This window comes from Colletotrichum gloeosporioides, assembly GCF_011800055.1.
Source record: "Colletotrichum gloeosporioides strain Lc1 chromosome Unknown consensus_47, whole genome shotgun sequence".
Classification (NCBI taxonomy): domain Eukaryota; kingdom Fungi; phylum Ascomycota; class Sordariomycetes; order Glomerellales; family Glomerellaceae; genus Colletotrichum; species Colletotrichum gloeosporioides.
This window is the reverse complement of record NW_025544692.1, coordinates 598482-614767: the sequence shown is the minus strand read 5'-3', so window position 1 is coordinate 614767 and position 16286 is coordinate 598482. Positions and strand designations below refer to the sequence as shown.

General features: G+C 55.5%; 4 protein-coding genes across 4 annotated transcripts; 2 read left to right on the top strand and 2 right to left on the bottom strand.

Annotated features, from left to right (window-relative positions):
* Nucleotides 1–108: 108 nt before the first annotated feature.
* GCG54_00005898 (uncharacterized protein) lies at nt 109–1128 on the top strand (the record flags this gene model as incomplete). The annotated part of the gene is made up of 1 exon (XM_045405913.1): nt 109–1128. One exon carries the CDS (start codon nt 109–111, stop codon nt 1126–1128), a length of 1020 nt encoding a protein of 339 aa, XP_045264311.1.
* Nucleotides 1129–1377: 249 nt separating this feature from the next.
* GCG54_00005897 (Mitochondrial outer membrane protein IML2) lies at nt 1378–3661 on the bottom strand (the record flags this gene model as incomplete). Its single annotated transcript, XM_045405912.1, has 2 exons — nt 1378–1687; nt 1740–3661. The coding sequence occupies 2 exons, from the start codon at nt 3659–3661 to the stop codon at nt 1378–1380; spliced, it is 2232 nt and encodes a 743-aa protein (XP_045264310.1).
* Nucleotides 3662–7206: 3545 nt separating this feature from the next.
* GCG54_00005896 (Ubiquitin-conjugating enzyme E2 14) lies at nt 7207–7761 on the top strand (the record flags this gene model as incomplete). Its single annotated transcript, XM_045405911.1, has 2 exons — nt 7207–7230; nt 7294–7761. 2 exons carry the CDS (start codon nt 7207–7209, stop codon nt 7759–7761), a joined length of 492 nt encoding a protein of 163 aa, XP_045264309.1.
* Nucleotides 7762–8336: 575 nt separating this feature from the next.
* Nucleotides 8337–11093, bottom strand: GCG54_00005895 (GTPase-activating protein gyp3; the record flags this gene model as incomplete). The annotated part of the gene is made up of 1 exon (XM_045405910.1): nt 8337–11093. One exon carries the CDS (start codon nt 11091–11093, stop codon nt 8337–8339), a length of 2757 nt encoding a protein of 918 aa, XP_045264308.1.
* Nucleotides 11094–16286: the final 5193 nt, after the last annotated feature.

The window sequence follows — 16286 nt, the reverse complement described above, 5'->3', positions numbered from 1 at the left end:
GGGAAAGATCGTCGACTTCACCTTGGCCTCGACCCGTCGCAAGAGTGCTTTGGCGATATCAGTCCACTTACACGAGTCACCCACATTTGAACCAGCCAAATCTTCGAAATGGATATACTACTCTCACTACCCATCGTATCTTACTTCCTGGCTCCGGCGATGACTTCCTGGACCACCTCACTTAACCTGCTCTTCTTTTACATGACCTGGACTACCCTCGTCCTCTCACATGGTCCTCTTAAGATCGAGCTCCTAGGCACTCTGGCCCTGCGCGTCTTTCTCTGGCTCTTCCCCTCTCTCCTCTTCCTCCTCTTCGACACTCTTCTCCCGTCTTTGTCAGAGTCTATCAAGACGGCGGGCGCCGCAGCGCTCCCACCCACCAACGGTCCTTTTCTGCTCAAGACTCTACTCCTAGCGCTCGTCAACCTCGTTCTCGCCGCAGGCCTCGAGGGGGGAGCCAGCCTGGCTTGGGCCTCCTACTTCCACGAACCTCTCTTCCGGGCCTCGACAGCTCTACCTCTTCCGTTCCAGCTCGTAAAACACATTGCTCTCCTCATCGCAGCCCGCGAAGTTCTCACCTTTTACATCCACACGCGCATCCTTCACAGCCGCGGCCGCCGCTTCACGAGCACTCGCATCGGCAAACTTCACACGTCTTATGCCCACTCTCGCGCCGCACCGCCCTTCTCTCTCATGGCATACGCTGACCACCCCATTCCCTTCCTACTTCACCGCATCGTCCCAATTTTCGTCCCGGCGTTGGCTCTACGTCCGCACCTCCTCACCTACTTCCTCTTCGTCGGGTTCTGTACAGCAGAAGAGACCCTCGCCATGTCTGGGTACAGCATTGTCCCAGGTATCATAATGGGTGGCATCACGCGGCGGACTGCGATCCACTACGCTGGCAAGGGTGAAGGCAACTACGGTGCCTGGGGCGTCATGGACTGGGCTCATGGCACGAGCAGCGGGCAGGATGTCATTGATGACATGAAAGCCGAAGCAGAGAAGCACCGCCTCAAGGAACGTGGAGAGAATGCAGCAAATCACGGTGCCAACTTTCTGCAGGATGGTATCCAAGAGCTGAAGAAGGGTCGCGGCCGCAAGGGAAAGAAGAAGGCTAATGAGTAAAAGGTCGGCGGGTTGCGATTGCTTTCGAACGTGAGGCGTTTAAGCACGCTGGTTGAGATTGTTTGTGATTTCTTCAGGTTGAATGAGTTGCTCTTGTATGTCCCGAGAATACCCCAAATAGCAGCCGATGAGTCTAAAGTATATGTACCAACGAAGCTCCATACTGCGCGCCGATGCCTTGACCTCCGTTTACCAGATGCGCCCAAAGGCCCTTCCTTGAAACCCCTAGTCAGATTCATTCAAACGTGTCTATGCCCAGTTGTTCTTTCTCTTGAACCAACGGAGCGTCTCAAGGGCAGCCGTCACGCGCATGCCCAGTCTTGCGTCAAAGACATATGCCTCCCAATTGACGACCTTGTCAAGCCATTCCTGGCACTCGTCCATCTTCTTCTTACGGTACTCCTTGACGAGCTTGGCCTGTGCCTCTGCATCCGCCGGCTCGTCGGCGGCTGGCTTCCTGGATTCTGGCCTACAGCACTCAAACCAGGCAATAGCGGCCATCTCATAATGAGCCATGGGCATGGTGTACTCGTCTCTTGTTGTTCCCTTGAAAAGGGCTCTGTGATTTTGTCAGTTGACTGTCTCGTTAATGAGGGAAATGGTCGACTTACCTTTCGGCCGCGAGGACCTCACTCAACACCTCTCGTCCGTCATCGAACTGTCCCAGTGTCCTGTAAATTGCCGCCAGACACACAGACCGAATCGCAGCCTCGTCGGGTGTCTTTTGCATCTTCTCAATACCCTCAGACGGCGCGGTGCAACGCTCCCAAGCCAAGCTCTTGATGGACTTGTGGAGCTCCTCGTCATTCATTCTCTTCGTGCCGTTCCACAGGTTGACCATCTCTTGCGCGGGACTGACACCGATGGCATCGGCTAGGTCAATCTTGAGCTCCTTCGCCCGGTCCTCCCACTTCTGGATCTTCCTCGTGATGAAGATGTCGAACGGCAGTTGACGAGCCATGAACTTCTTCCGCCCAGCAACTGTGGGCGCCTTGCGGAACAGCTCCTCAACCTTCTTCTTTCTCCTGCGAACCTCGTCCTCATCCTTCTTTTCGTGAACGGCGTTGCGGTATAGCTCCAGCTCTGCACAGCCAGCCATGTAATAGTACAGGGTGTGACTCCAGTCGTTGAGTTCCAGACAGCGCAAAAAGGTCTTTTGCATGAGCTCCCAGTCTTGGTGAGACATGGCGGCCAACGCCAGCTCGAAACTGTTCAGAGCCGTGACCTGGCGCATCTTGCTCTCTTGGCCTGTCGTAAGCAGCTGAATAGCATCTGCAAGACGACGCTGCTGCGCAACGACTCTCGATTCCTCGACACGCCACAGCCGCGAGTCCGGGTACCGCTGTCGCATCGAGGCAAGCAGCGCGGCGCACTTTTTGGCAGGATATCCAACCAGCTCGGCCTCAGCATCGAAATCAATCTCGGCGGGGACAATGTCGGCCTGGCCCATGAGGCCGTTGTAGTAACCCAGCAGAATGAGTCCAGCCACGGCGCCGTTGAGGTTGTCGAACTGGGTGCTCTTCCACAGCATCCTTACGCCACGCTCGCGGTCGCCCCTGAAGCCAACTACGTACAAAAGACGGGAGAAAGCCGGAGGAACCATGCTGAGCATGAAAAGAAGCATGCCGAAGCACATGTTAGCGCCACTGTGGATGAAGATGTCTACGGGGTTGGTGAACACGTTCGAGTCCGAATCCGAGTCGTCCGCCATCTTGGATGAGACCTGCAAAGGCGCCAGCTTCGCATCGTCCTGTGGTGTCGAGGTGCCGGAGTTGTCCAGGCTGAGGTTCGCCATGTCCTGTGCCGGAGCCTGCAATCCGTTCGTCTTCTTCTCTGAAGGCGTCTCCGCGCCAGATTTGGGAACCTCACTGGCATCTACAAACTCGATTTCGCTGTCCTCCTTCTGGTCCAGGTCCGCGAACTCGTCATCGTCGAAGCTGCCGGGCATCTTGTCGTCACTCATTCGCGGCCGCAGCGGCGGCGGATCCGCCTTGCCGCCCTTATCCAATGCCTTGGCTTCCTGCACCATGATGCTGTCAAGCGTGACGAACGCCTTGCGGAGCTTATAGAATCCCTTGAGAGCCTCAGTCAAGCTCTCATGCAAGACGGCAACGACGGCTGCCATAAGCTGGGACTCGGCATGAATGAGCAGAAACTCGGTGCCTGGGGGGTAAATCCTGCTGCTTCCGTCTGCGGCCCCCTCGCGTTCGGCCTTTTTGTAATCTGCCCATGCCTTGGCCTCTGTGTCGGCCAGTCTTTTCGAGGCCTCATTCATGACATCCTTCTCGAAGCCGAGGACTGACCGCAGAAACGTGGTCATGGACAGACCAAGCTGGTGAAAGGCCGAGTCACCCTTCCTCAGACGCTCTTCGGCACCGTCAATGTCGTCGTTCATGATGAGAGCGGCGGCAACCATTGCCTCCTCGATGTCGGCCATCTCCCGCGCAGACAGGTTGACCTGTGAGGCCGCCGGGCTCGCATTGCTGCTCACCTTGCCGGCGGTGGAGCGGAACCACGAGCCGAGTCTACTCATCGTGCCGGCGGGCGGTGAAGCTGGAGTAGTTGTGTGTGAGTGTTGAGTTGCACACACGAAAAGTCTGTGAGATATGAAAATTTGTGATGTGTAATATCACAAGCCAAAAATTGACGCAGCCGCTGCTTTTTTCCACTTGGTGCAATCGGACCCTCGGAGTCGCGAGGCGTATTGGAAACCGGAAACGCTCCGGCGAAGACGCTGACAGACGAACACAAGAGCCGTGGATCCCAGGCGATGGAACGCTGGCGCTGAAACACACGGGTCGATTGCCCGATTATGGGTGCTACTGATCGGGGAAAATGACGTCTGTCCCAGTTGGGTTGGCGCTGTAAGGGACCACCGCTCCGGGGTTGAGGCTGCGTTTGTGGTGGGATTAAATATGGGACGCGGAAGCGAGAAATGGCTCCTTGGGGAGATCGATGTCTTGGTGGACAAAGATGATGTCGACGACTAGAGCAGCTGAGACGGCGGGTTGAGAACCGGAAACAGCATCGAAGGACGGAGGCCCTCGTGTCGATATGCTCACGGCGTGGTGACGTCCGAATCAGGGGCGACGTCGAACCTCGGGATCATGAGCGCGCACAAGCAAGGCTGCGTGTGAGTGAGCTGGAGGCGAAGCTGTTGTTGGTGGGAGAAGTGGTTAGAAGTGAGCCGTGGGAGTGAGCGGTTGAGTAAGATGATAAGAGAACAGAGTAAGACAGGACAAGGAGTGATGGGGTAAGGTAAAGTAGCGTAGACAAGGTGAGGCAGAGTAAGCCTCGACGAATGACGAACGAGCTCGAGTTGAATAACCAAGGGGTGCAGTGCACGTACTTACGGTTCGAGTCGTGAGAAGCGGCGGCGCGCTAGAGTGGCCAGTCTGCTCGCAACGGCTTCCGTCGGTCTGTAAGGCAGACTGACTATATGGCTGTAGGTAGGTGGGTAGGTAGGTAGATTGATAGAGAGATATGTATGTAGGTAGGTAGGCGGACAGTAGAAGACGTTTGTACACCTCACCGCACAGAAGCGTTGAAGCGAATACACGTATTCGGGCTCCTTCAGGGCATAAAGTACGCAGCAGCAAAGTCAAGGAAGTCTAGTTGTGGCGCGGGGCACGAGGGACCTGGGAACTTCAAGCGGGGGAGACGGGTCGAGTCGACGGCCTCGAATGGGTGGCTAGAAGCTGGAGCTAAGGGCTGTTCGTTTATGCGCCGGCGAGTCCACCAGTCGAGGGTGGATGGATGGGATGGGATGAGATGGGGGACTCTGCAGGTGAAGAACGCGGGTGATGGCAATGTGCGTCGAAGCTGGAGGCCTTGTTGACATAGAAGCAGAGTTGCAGGTTCTCTTCGCAGCAAAACTGTTGACGTAGTGCATGTAATATGATGTACGGGTACAGAATGAGCGAGGGACTTTGAACCTTTGTAAGCCGCAGAGGTGCCGTGTGCCTCCGGTATGTTGAACACCGTCTTTGACATTCTTGGGAACTCTTCCGGATCCTCTCAAGAACGACCGGGGATTGCTGGAAAGCTGTGCTCACCTTACTATGGAGCATGTATCCGTACTACCGCATTGTACGAAGAGTGCAGCAATAGCGTTGTATTCCAGGCTGTTGGCTTGTGGCTGAGAGATCCGTTCCCGCTTCCGCATTCGCATGAGGTGTCATTCCAGCCAAATTCACTTGATCCCGTCCAGCGCTGGCGCAGCGGACGGTGGGGTGTGTCCGGGTCTATCGGGTCTATCGGCTGCTGTCAATCACCGAGAGGCCAACCGGAGGAGCGCGAGTTTGCAGTACTCCGCTCCGTCGAGGTCCCCTAGCCTCTCCTTCTCTTGCGGACTTTTATTAAAGCTTTGCTAGAAGAGACAGGACCCTAGGCGTTGATGACCGCAGTTAGTAAGTCAAACCCGAATGGTATACTATGTACGTGTAAATCAACCCTGTCAACAAGCTCAAGCAAGCCCAGCCCAGCCCAGCCCAGCCCTTAGGATCCCACGGTGCAGCAGACGCAGGCTTAGCAACAAGACCCTACGCCAAGAGATCATCCGCTACTGCATCTCTCAGTGCGGCGGGCGGCAGACACAAGCACATGAATCAAGCACCCACATGCCTTTCGTCGTCCCCTAAAGCCGTGGTGGACAAAGTCAATACCCGCCGACCGGGTGGCCTGGCCGACGGGAGACGAAAAAAGAAACGCGCGACAGCATCCGGACCCTCTCTCTGCAGACCAGCAAGTCAGTCAGTAGAGTTGACTGACAAAAGTTTGCCTCGTCTCAACTCGAGTCGGAGCGCCTCCCGACGGAACGGTGAGGGATCTGAGGTGGTACGGGTGAGAAACTGCCTACCACATGTAGAAGACACACGCATGATGTGCCCGGCCGCCGGTCTCGTTGCCTCTGGCCGAATTTGATGCCAGCTCGCGTGCTCAGTCCCCCAAAACGAGTTGCTGACGGCCGAGATATGTTCCTCCTGTATTCGTATGTGTTCTCCTGTGGATGAACAGATCCATATGCCCTTTGCAAACCGCGGCACGGCGGGCAGCACTGCCTGGCGCGAACTTACGCACAACCGCAGCCATGCCGTCCCAACTCTGGCCTCTCGGTTTTCCATTCTCGCATCGCATACGACAAATAGGAAGGTAACGAGATGTCTTGGTGCCGTTTGCTGGTGGCTGATGTGGTGTCCACGGAGCCACCGGTTCTGTAGGAGGCTGAGGAGCAGTCCAAGGACTGGCCTCTCACGGCTTCAAAGATGAGGCTCTCACCTGGGTGTCCTACCTACGCTTCCATGGGTTGACATGGCTGAATGCACCTCAAAGGCCTCCACATCGACCGCAATTGGGGGAAGTTAGGCAGAAGACTAGGGCAGCTTCATTGGGTGGCACCCTAGACAGATGAGTCAACTGTCCGGCATTCAGTTCAGCCTGGGAGTCGGCTCTGTTAAATGAGAAGACAACTTGATGCAGAGTCTGCGTGGTTTTGCTGCCTTGTCAGAGTGAATCAAACAACAAACACACTGGATAAGTACTGGCTTTCGGGATGTGCAGTGACGCAGTCATGATACCTTAGCAGAGTAAAGATGAGCTGCTTCAGCGGCTTTGCCCACTCACCGCGCTGATTCTGCCGCCAACATCCCCGCCCGGCGTCACACATTCAGCGACAAGCACCCGGCCTTGGGTACAGTAAAGTGCCTTCGCATACGGGGACCTCACCCCACCACGCCTTAAAAGCAAGCTACCCCGCCATCATCGCAGCCGCAGCTCACCACTCTTCATCTGTGACAACTGCAACTAGCCATCATCACTCACCGTTGCCGGCCCCAGAAGCGTCTTTTCTTTTTCCTGCTTTCTGCCTGCGAGCTGTGTCTGCAAGCCAAATCGAGCGTTTCCTGCCACTTCCCCTGACAGCTCCACACGAGATCCACCTGCTGCTGCTGATCAAGAGCTTCCAACCTTGACGGTTACAGCTCCGTTTCCAACCAACAACAGCTTCTTCATTCTCGCCAACCCTCCTTCAACACCAACACCAACACCAAACTACAAAGCACACGCTTCAAACCGCCCATCATGTCGAGCAAGCGCATCGCCAAGGTCCATTCTCACCCCTCCCTCCCCTCCTCACCAAAACCAAACTAACATCGTTCGTCTCTCCAGGAACTCACCGAGGTCACCGCCACCCCGCCGACCGGCATGACAATCGCCCTCGCCCGCGATGCCGACCTGCACACCTGGCACGTCACCCTCCAGGGCCCCGAGAACTCCCCCTACGCCGGCGGCACCTTTGCCGTCATCGTCGACCTGCCCAAGGACTACCCCTTCAAGGCCCCCGTCGTCAAGTTCGCCACCCGCATCTACCACCCCAACATCACAAACGACTCCCTCGGCAACATCTGCCTCGGCATGCTCAAGTCCGAGAACTGGAAGCCCGCCACAAAGCTCTCCGCCGTCCTCGAGGCCGTCCGCTCCCTCCTCGTCGAGCCCCAGCCCGACGACCCCCTCGAGGCCCGCATCGCCGACGAGTACAAGAACAACCGCCCCGACTTTGAGAAGAACGCAAAGGTCTACGTCACCCGCTATGCCAAGGGCCCCGCCAACTTTTCCGTCCCAGAGGTCAAGCAGTAGCTACTCACCAAAGACACTATGAGGTAAAGGTCGGTAGGCAGGAGGAGCGGACAGGGCGGATATCAAGATGGAAGACACATGGGCTACATTCAACATACAAAACTGTGGCGGTTGATGGCGGGAGCATTGGCGGCGTTCGGGATGGGATTCGGCTGATCATGGGCCTTGATACCTTTGCAAATGTTTCCGTAATTGGACCGGTTATTTTGAACAAGGGATTTAAAACACTTAACCAGTCACTGTGACGATCATACGAATACCATGATAATCTTCATGTGTTTGTCTGTACAAAGAAAACGTATCTGCTCGGGCCCAAAAGATGGCACCCTGTGGTAGAGCTGCGACAAGTGTTGCTGTTCCAGTCAGGCAATCTCGCATGCATCTACTCTATGCTGCCAAAAGTCCAATATGCCAGGGGCTCGTCTGGGCCCTCTTCTTCTAAGATGATATCCTTTTTTCGCTTGCCAGTTGTCCCGCATGCCATGTAGTCATTACCGTTAAATGCAGTTTTCCCCAAACGCCATTGCTGAATGATATGCTTGCTGCCTCCCTGCCTTCTTGGTTCTGCAATGGAATCACATCACCTCAGCTGACCTGCCCAGCTTCCTCCGTCCGAAAATGGTGTTCTTCCTGCGCACCTCGCCGTCGTCGGCTGCATTTCCGCTGCCCACGGCATACGTGGCCGCCCGGGCACCTTCTGTCTGCACCTTGTCACGTCTCTCTTGTCGTTGACTGTCAATTGTGTCTTGGCTGATGTGGCCAAACCCATTGCGACGTTTGAACGTCGCCTCCATGAGGGCGTTGGCGTCTAACAGCCGGCGGGGCATTGCTTGAACAGTAGAGAACATTTCCATGGGATCAGCTACAGCCCGAACCTCGTCTTCGCCAAGCTTGAAAATGGCAAGAGCGATGCGGAAGAGCGTCTTGGAGCCTTCGTAGAAAAAGACGTCCCACACGCGCAGCGTGCTTTCGATGGGAAGGGTACCGATGAAGCAACTCATGAACCACGCCGTCATGCACAGGGTGATTGGCGGCAGACGATTCGAGGAGATGCTGGGTTGGTTCTTCCTCCGAGATCTGGGCTTCTTCACTGGCTTCGCAGGACGCGGTGCGTTGGGGTCACCTTCCAAGTCGTCACCAATCTTGGCCCATACTGCGGGCATGGACTCCCGAATGGCATTCATCAGAACACCTAGATCCACCTTAGATCCTTCGAGGCTCATCTCGTGGGTGCCTGGCAGGTACAGCCGTGTAATGACGTTCAACAGCCAAAAACATTGCTCTTCCGAATCCATGAACAGAAGCAGCAAACCAGCGAGGAAGTTCAAACTCTGACAGTAGCCGATGCGAGGGTTGTAGATGGCGAATGCGTGGAGAACTCTCCTCAGGGACGAGATAATCTGGGGCTCATTCGTGTCCGCAGGCTTCTTCTCATCGTCATCCTCGCCCTTCCTCTCAGGCTCTACGTTCGGCTTGCCAGCCATGCTCGCAGGCTTGAACTTGATGTTGTCCGGGAATGTTCGGTGCAAATCTCGCTCAATGGCCTCCACGTCGACATCTTTTGCCTTCTTCTGCAGTAGTTGATCGTACAAACCGGAGTGCTTGGCCAATATAGCAGGGCCTCCGGCGTAATAGAACCAAGCGGCACCTCTCCATTCGGGAGGAATGCCTTTGCGGATAAACCGTTTGGCCTTGGCACTGTGAGGTGGGAACCGCTGTGGACGGTCCGTCATGAGGCCATTCTCTTTCAAGAAGGCGGTCCATTTCTTACGTCTCCTGTCCAAATACTGGGAATAGCCCTTGTCCCAGTTGTCGTATTGTTCCCTGGTGATGTACTGATTGGCCTTTTTAAACCCGTATCGATCCCGAGCACCAGGTTCCTCGATTTCTTCGGGCTCAACAGCAGTTTGCATCGAGGACGTTGTTGGGCTGCTCATTTTCGGCGACGGGGTTAGCGAATCTTTTTCATTCTGAAGAGATTTTGCCGAGTCTCTTTTCTCCTTTTCGTCCACCTCGTCGTTTCTTTCATTGTCGTCGTCCTCCTCTTCCTCTCCCTGATCGTCTTCCAGCAAACCAACCTCTTTAGGCAAAGACGAAGGGTATTCGGATACTCTGAACATGTCGACCGATTGGCGGACAACGGTCTCTGAAACAGGAACAGCTAGTGAGTTGGCAGGCATCGTCAACGGTTGACTCAAGACTTCGAGCATTCTCGTGTTGCGCTTATTGATCTCGGACGCCGGTACCGGGCTATCGTCGTTGTCTTCGGGGCTCGAGTCTTGGAAGCCTTTCTCGTACATGCCCATCACGTCGTCGACACTAAGCTCTTCGCCGTTAGCGTACAGAGAAGGGACTGAGCTGTTCTTAGTGAGAACACTGCTTCTTTCCGTCACGTACGTGCCCTGCGCGCTCGAAGATGTCATTTGAGATCGGTAGCTGGACCGCATCTCGTCTCCACTCATCCACGGTGCCTCACGCGCATAAGTAGATAAGCCGGAGCTTGAGCTATCAACCCGACCGTACGCCAATGGGGGTCGGGCGAGGCTCGACGGAGGCGGGGCACTCCGGAGCCGGGACGGGGCGCGATGCTCGTAGTTATCGTTTCCTGTGGCAGGCATCGAGGAGAACGTCGAGGCAGACCGGGCGGAGGAGCCAGACTGACCCCGCGGCCGAGGCCATGCTTGATGATGCGAATTGGGATCGGAGCGTGGGTCTGAGGGAGAGTAGTTCGCTGGCCGGGGACTGTACGAGTCCTGTATCGGCTGCTTGATGCTAGGCCTTCTCGGACGAGAGAAGTTGTCTACCTGCATGGTATCGATCGAGGATCGGTCGTCGTCGTCGTAGGGTACGGGAGATCTAATCGAACGGGCGGCGGCTTTGCTAGTCCATTCGTCGGCACTCAAGTCGTCGTCCTCTTCGTAACCATGACTGAGGCTGGGGGACGGCGAGGCAAAGGGGCGTTCCGAGGAGGGGTATTTTCGAATTGAGTGGAATAGGGCAAGGCGAGGCGATTGCGACTGTGACCGGGCGCTCATGAGGTTTTGTTGCCTCGCAAAGTTACTGGAATTGTTTGCCAGAGAGTCCCAGCGTGGGGGGGATGTGGGTAAGGGATGTGCATGTGTTGGAGAGTTGGCGGCTGGGGAGCCGGGACGCTCTGGAACGTCAGAAGCTGGGACGGGTTTCGGATGGGTCCGCCTTGAAGCATAAATACCGAACTGGCGATGCTTTATGCTCGTCTGACGGTGGATGGTAGGGTCCTGGTCTGCCATGGCTCCCAAGGCGATCTGGGCGTCGGGTTGACCAGAATCCGCTGCCACGGCCATGAGGGTCATGTTGGCTGAATCCCCCCGGCCGTTATATGGCAGCGGCGGCGACTGCTACAAGAGGGGATCGACCGAACAGGAGGCGTGTCAAAGTTGATGCTGTTTTCTTTCCCTTTGCCGTTCTCGTTACGACAGGGCAGGCGAAAGCGGTAACGTGGGTGTTGCAAGCAATAGTGTTCAGGTAGTGGTAGTGCACTTTGGTTGTAGTAGGGCAGTCAAAGTCGTCGAGAACGGTACCATCGCGGCACATGCATGAACCTTGCGTCTTGCAGCAACCCTCTCGAATAGTCTCAGCAACTCGTAGTCGGTATTGGCCGGGCGGGGCAGGTTCAATGGGTGATCGCTGCTGGAAGCCGGGATATGGCAGGTTGAAGAACGGTCGGTGCGAGGGTGGTGCAAAGAAAATAGGGTGACAATCAAGTCGAGTTGAGCAAGGAACGGCGGCAGGCTTTGAAAGAAACACAGGGCATGCGACGAGACGAGGTGATGCCCTGAGGCCGGTTCATGCGTATGCAGGCTGGGGGCCGGATGTAAGGGGGGAAACTTGGAAGTGAAAGATCGACCGTCAGCCGAGTCAATGGGCGAGAGCTGGCGTTGTTCTGACGAGGTCTGAGGTCGAATGGTAGGTCGGGGAATGCGAAACAAGAGACGCAATGTCAGAGGAGTCAAGTTGGGGAAACGGCTCTGACAGGTGCAGACGCAGGAGGTCGTTATCGTCGGTAAAATGAGGAGACCAAGGGAGAGGTATCCGACTGGTGCGGTGAGCGTGTGGTGGTATCGATGGGTCGAATGGCACCTTGGGATTGCGGAGGCTTCAGGAACGGGGCCAGGTACGCAGCGGTTTAAGGCAAGGCACACACGGCAAGGTACAATGGACCTGAAGTATGTGTGGATGGCGGCCGTCGTCGTCCGAGGTCTGGTTGGTTAATGGCGGGGGGTCCTGGTTTTTTGGGGGCGGATGCCTGCTGTCGCAGATGAAGATGCTAAAACTGAAGCGAGCGTTTGGACCCGGACAAGGGCGTCTTCGTCATTGGTTCAAGCCGAAGCCGGGAAACATGCGTCGAAAGGATCGGAAGAAGAACAGAACGGAGAGCGGGGCATCGAGTGGTGAAAGGTAGAAGCAAGGCTCTGAAATGCTGTAGGTGGGATGCAGAGCTCCAAATGGCCCAAAGCAGGTGTCTGTCTCTCTTGTCTGTTTCTTTTTTTTTTTGTTTTCGTTGCTTTGATGATGGTTCAGGGCAGGGCGGGCATCTGTGGCGTCGCCAAGGTCGAAGGTGTCTCGGAGACGCAAAGAGTGATTGACTCGTGCGTCAGATTTTGGGAGACGCTGCCGCTGCCACGAGGTAAAAGTAACGACGGCCGCGGTCGGATGGTTCGGCGGGCTGATTGGCCGACTTTCAGACGTAAGGTATCGCTGGTTGCTGTCGGTTCGGTGTTGATGAGGCCGGTGCGGTTTGGACACGGTCAAAGAGAGACAGTCCCGTCGGGTCGAGGCGGACGAAGAAACGAGAGATTGTGGTAGGATGAGCGAGTGTCGCAAGGAAGGAGTCGAGACAGAGAGGAAAGAAAAGATTAATCGGGTGGATTGGCGAACGGAGGCGGCGAAGGCCAGCAGATGGGCAGCCCAAGGTTAGAGTAGGTAAGGTAGTAGATATTATTTTGCCCGGGCGAATTACCGACGAGAGGAAGCAATTGAGGAAAATAAAATAAAGATAAATAAAAACAAGATCAAAAATGTAGGGAAGGATCAGATGGAAGGAGCTTCCCGAAAGTGTGATTTACCACGCGGGAGGGAGCGAGGAAGGAGCACCTAAATGATGATGCCAGTGCAGATTGCAGGTGCAGCTGCCTGCGCAAGCGCGAATTGAGCAATGGAAGTTACTTCAGAAGGTGAAGACACGAGAGAGAAGGGGGGCAAAGAAAGGTAAAAAAAAAAAAAAAGGGATTGCTCGTTGACGAGATTGAGATTTGAGATTTGAAATGGAAGATCCTCTTCTCTTCTCTCTCTCGCCCTCTCCCTTCCAGGTTTCTTCAAGGTCTCTCTTCGCCTCCCCCGGTCCGCTGTCTTTCGCTTGTCGAGTCCGCCTGGAGGCATTTCCACTTCATTCTCATTTTCATCCCCCAATTTCACAGACTCAGTACATATGCACTCTGTGCGGCACGCGGCAAGGCATCTGGATAGGAGCTCCCTTGGAGAGAACGGGCCAACTCATGGCTGGCGCCAATAGAAGCATTCCAATTCCAACGGTGGTCGAATTATGAATGAGAGAAATGCATGCATGCCTTCCATGCCTGGCTGTCCAGTCTTCTTTCTCTTCCCTGGCTTCCCTGTCAGTACTTTACCATGTAGCAGACGGGAGAGAGAGAGGGTACCGCGCCGCTGGCTCCGAGGCGAAGCCAATTCCAGATCCCAACACCCAGGACCATACCAAGACTTTTCAATCACTACACGCGCCAAACGAAGGGGCAATAGATTGATTAAACGGTGAGAGTCAAGAGTCAGACACCCGTTGGCTAACGACATCCAGACTCTGTCTCTGTTTCTGTTTCTATCTTCTCTCTCTCCGAGTCTGCCTCGAGCAGCAAGTAAGTACACGGACAGTGAAAAATAGAAAAAAAAGTTCCAGTCAACAATCAATCCGATTCAGCGGTCCATCCACATCGTCGCCAGATTCCGCAACACCGCCGCGACGTGCGCTCCTTCCCCGCAATCTCTCATCAATCGCATCTCTCTCTGTCGGAGAGTCAGACGAAAGACGCGGTCAGTCGTCAGTCGTCAACAGCCAGGTTGTTCAGCTTGCGCCTAGCACAGAGGCTGTATACGTACACTATTGGTACTCGGCCGGTTCAAATGGGGCCCCGTTTCTTCCTTCTCGAACAAATTCCATCCACTCGGGATGTGGTACAGCATGCGCTCGGAGGCAGGTACCTCTTCTTGCCAGCGTCAACCAGGCGTTGACACAGGTACCGTCCGATGTTTCCTGGCTCTCGTCCCGGCCGACATGCTCTCCGCCGTCTTCCCGCATCCCTTGCATCCAAGACCGATAATACGCTGCGCATTATTACCACGGCGGCCAGCACACGCGCCTTGACGTTTATTCCCTGCGGTGCGTGGCAGCAGGTACGCAACCCTCGACGACATGTCAACTCGGCGCCCCCTCTCAGCCTCCGTCAACCAGGGCAGGGCATGGCATCCATGGACGACGGCTTCAGGGCCGAGAAAACACTGCACCTGCAGGGAACAGAAATGCAGTCAGGAACGTGAACGGGACTGCGACTGTGGGTCTTTGCTTGGTGAGCCAGTGAGCCAGGTTTCCGTACTTTACGAATACAAACGACGATGGGACAGATGGACGGACGGCGGCCACCGGACAGTGGCCCGGATGTCGACCCGCGACCACCACCTCACGCAACGTCCCGGCAGCGCAGCAAACGCAGGTGCAACGGTCTCTGCAGGGGCACCCACCAGGGAAAGCCACTGGGCTTGTGCCGCGCTGCACCACCCAAGTAAGGTAGGTACCCGTGTTGCCGTGGACGTGCTTAAGGTAGGTAGGAGCTGCTGACGGCGGTCAACAGCGGGCAACAGGCGCACAAGACTGCCACAGCCGCCCCGTTCAGGTCGTTCAGGGGGAGCTTCCCACTGTCCACTGCTTGTGCAGGGCACCTCGTAGGGGTGGATTACTCAGGGCTGCCAGGGCCCTGCCAAAGATGGTTTGCTAGCGTCCACCCGTTCCTGGCGCTAGTCCCGATCAAGAAGTCATCACCCTCTGCCCAATCACCTTCCAATTTCCCGGGTAAGAGCCCGATTCCGATCCTGACTGGCCGAAGTCCCTTTTCGGAAACAGCCAAAGAAAATCTGCTCGTCCTTCGTCATCCAAAGCATCCCACGATCCAATTTTTGCTGCTCAATATTTGCCTTTTCTCTCCGCCCACCTCAACACGTCTCCAGTTCCCGCTGCTGGATGGGTCTCGCCGTTTTTCTTTTTGTTTTCTTTTTCCCTTCCTTTTGTTCTCCTGTTCCCCCGACCCGACCCGTTCTCACGGCATGACTAAGACTTTGGCCTTGATCGTTCCCTCCGTCGACCACATGGTCTGGCCCTGTTTCTGCTGACCAAACAGCTCAATCAACGCCGCGCTCGGGATGACGTTCCAGCGAATCCTCCTGATGGGCGGGATGCTTTTTTTCTTCCTGTCTGTCTCGTGCAAATCAACACAAAGACACTAAACAACTGGAGACCGTGGATTTTCAGCCACCAAGTCAGCGCCGCCAACGGATGCCAATCTCGAGGCTGTCATGCGTCCTCGAGCATGCATCATCCCGTCTGCGCTGCCGGCCGCCAGCCGAATCTCGATCATCCCAATTTGCTACTTACCCTATGGTATATCTCTTTCCAAGGATTTCAAAACGCGTTGGAAGGCTAGCAGCCTACCTTTCCCTCAGCGTGGCCAAGTTCCAACACCTCGTTTCCACATCAGGTTCCCACCTGATGTGCCTTGCCTGTTCATCAGGACCACATCTCGATTTCTCTCTTCTCTCTCTTTAATCTCCCGCACTGCTGGGTCAGGCCGCTCTAGCATCAATACGGAGTGCTACGTACTCACTCACTTGAATAAGGCGTGAAGACGGATCACGATGCTCGTTCCAAACTCCGGCTTTCCTAGCATCGCCGACGTCCCATCCAAATGCTCTTTTGGCGAGTGCCCCGATGGACCAGCCCAGGCCTAACCTAGATCTTATTTCCTATCTACTACCCTCCTTGGTTACAACTAGACCGACCTTGGAAAATAATACCACCCGTTGGGTACTACTCTACAACTCCGAGCACCCCGACAGCTCGTCCTAGAAACGAGCCCGACCGCCCGGAACACGTGCGGAGCAGAGAGCAGAAGAAGAACAAGCTACACATGACACATATCTTATGGACTGTCCTGGCGTCTAGTCGCTTTGTCTCTTCGTTCATTATTCCCCTTGCTTCTTACTATCGGCATGTCAGACAGGTGTAGCTTTTTGGATCGACGCTGTCTCATCCTCCCTTGAACCGCTGGATGGGAACCCCGAGTCTAGGATGCGGCCTGGCGGCCGAAAAGAGATAACACATTCCTTTTTCCTCATCCATTTCCAGCGCTCGGTAGCCCAAGCCGAAAGGTTTGCGATTCCAGGGTCTTCCAATTAAACCTGGGCAACGTGCCATCCGCCGCTGC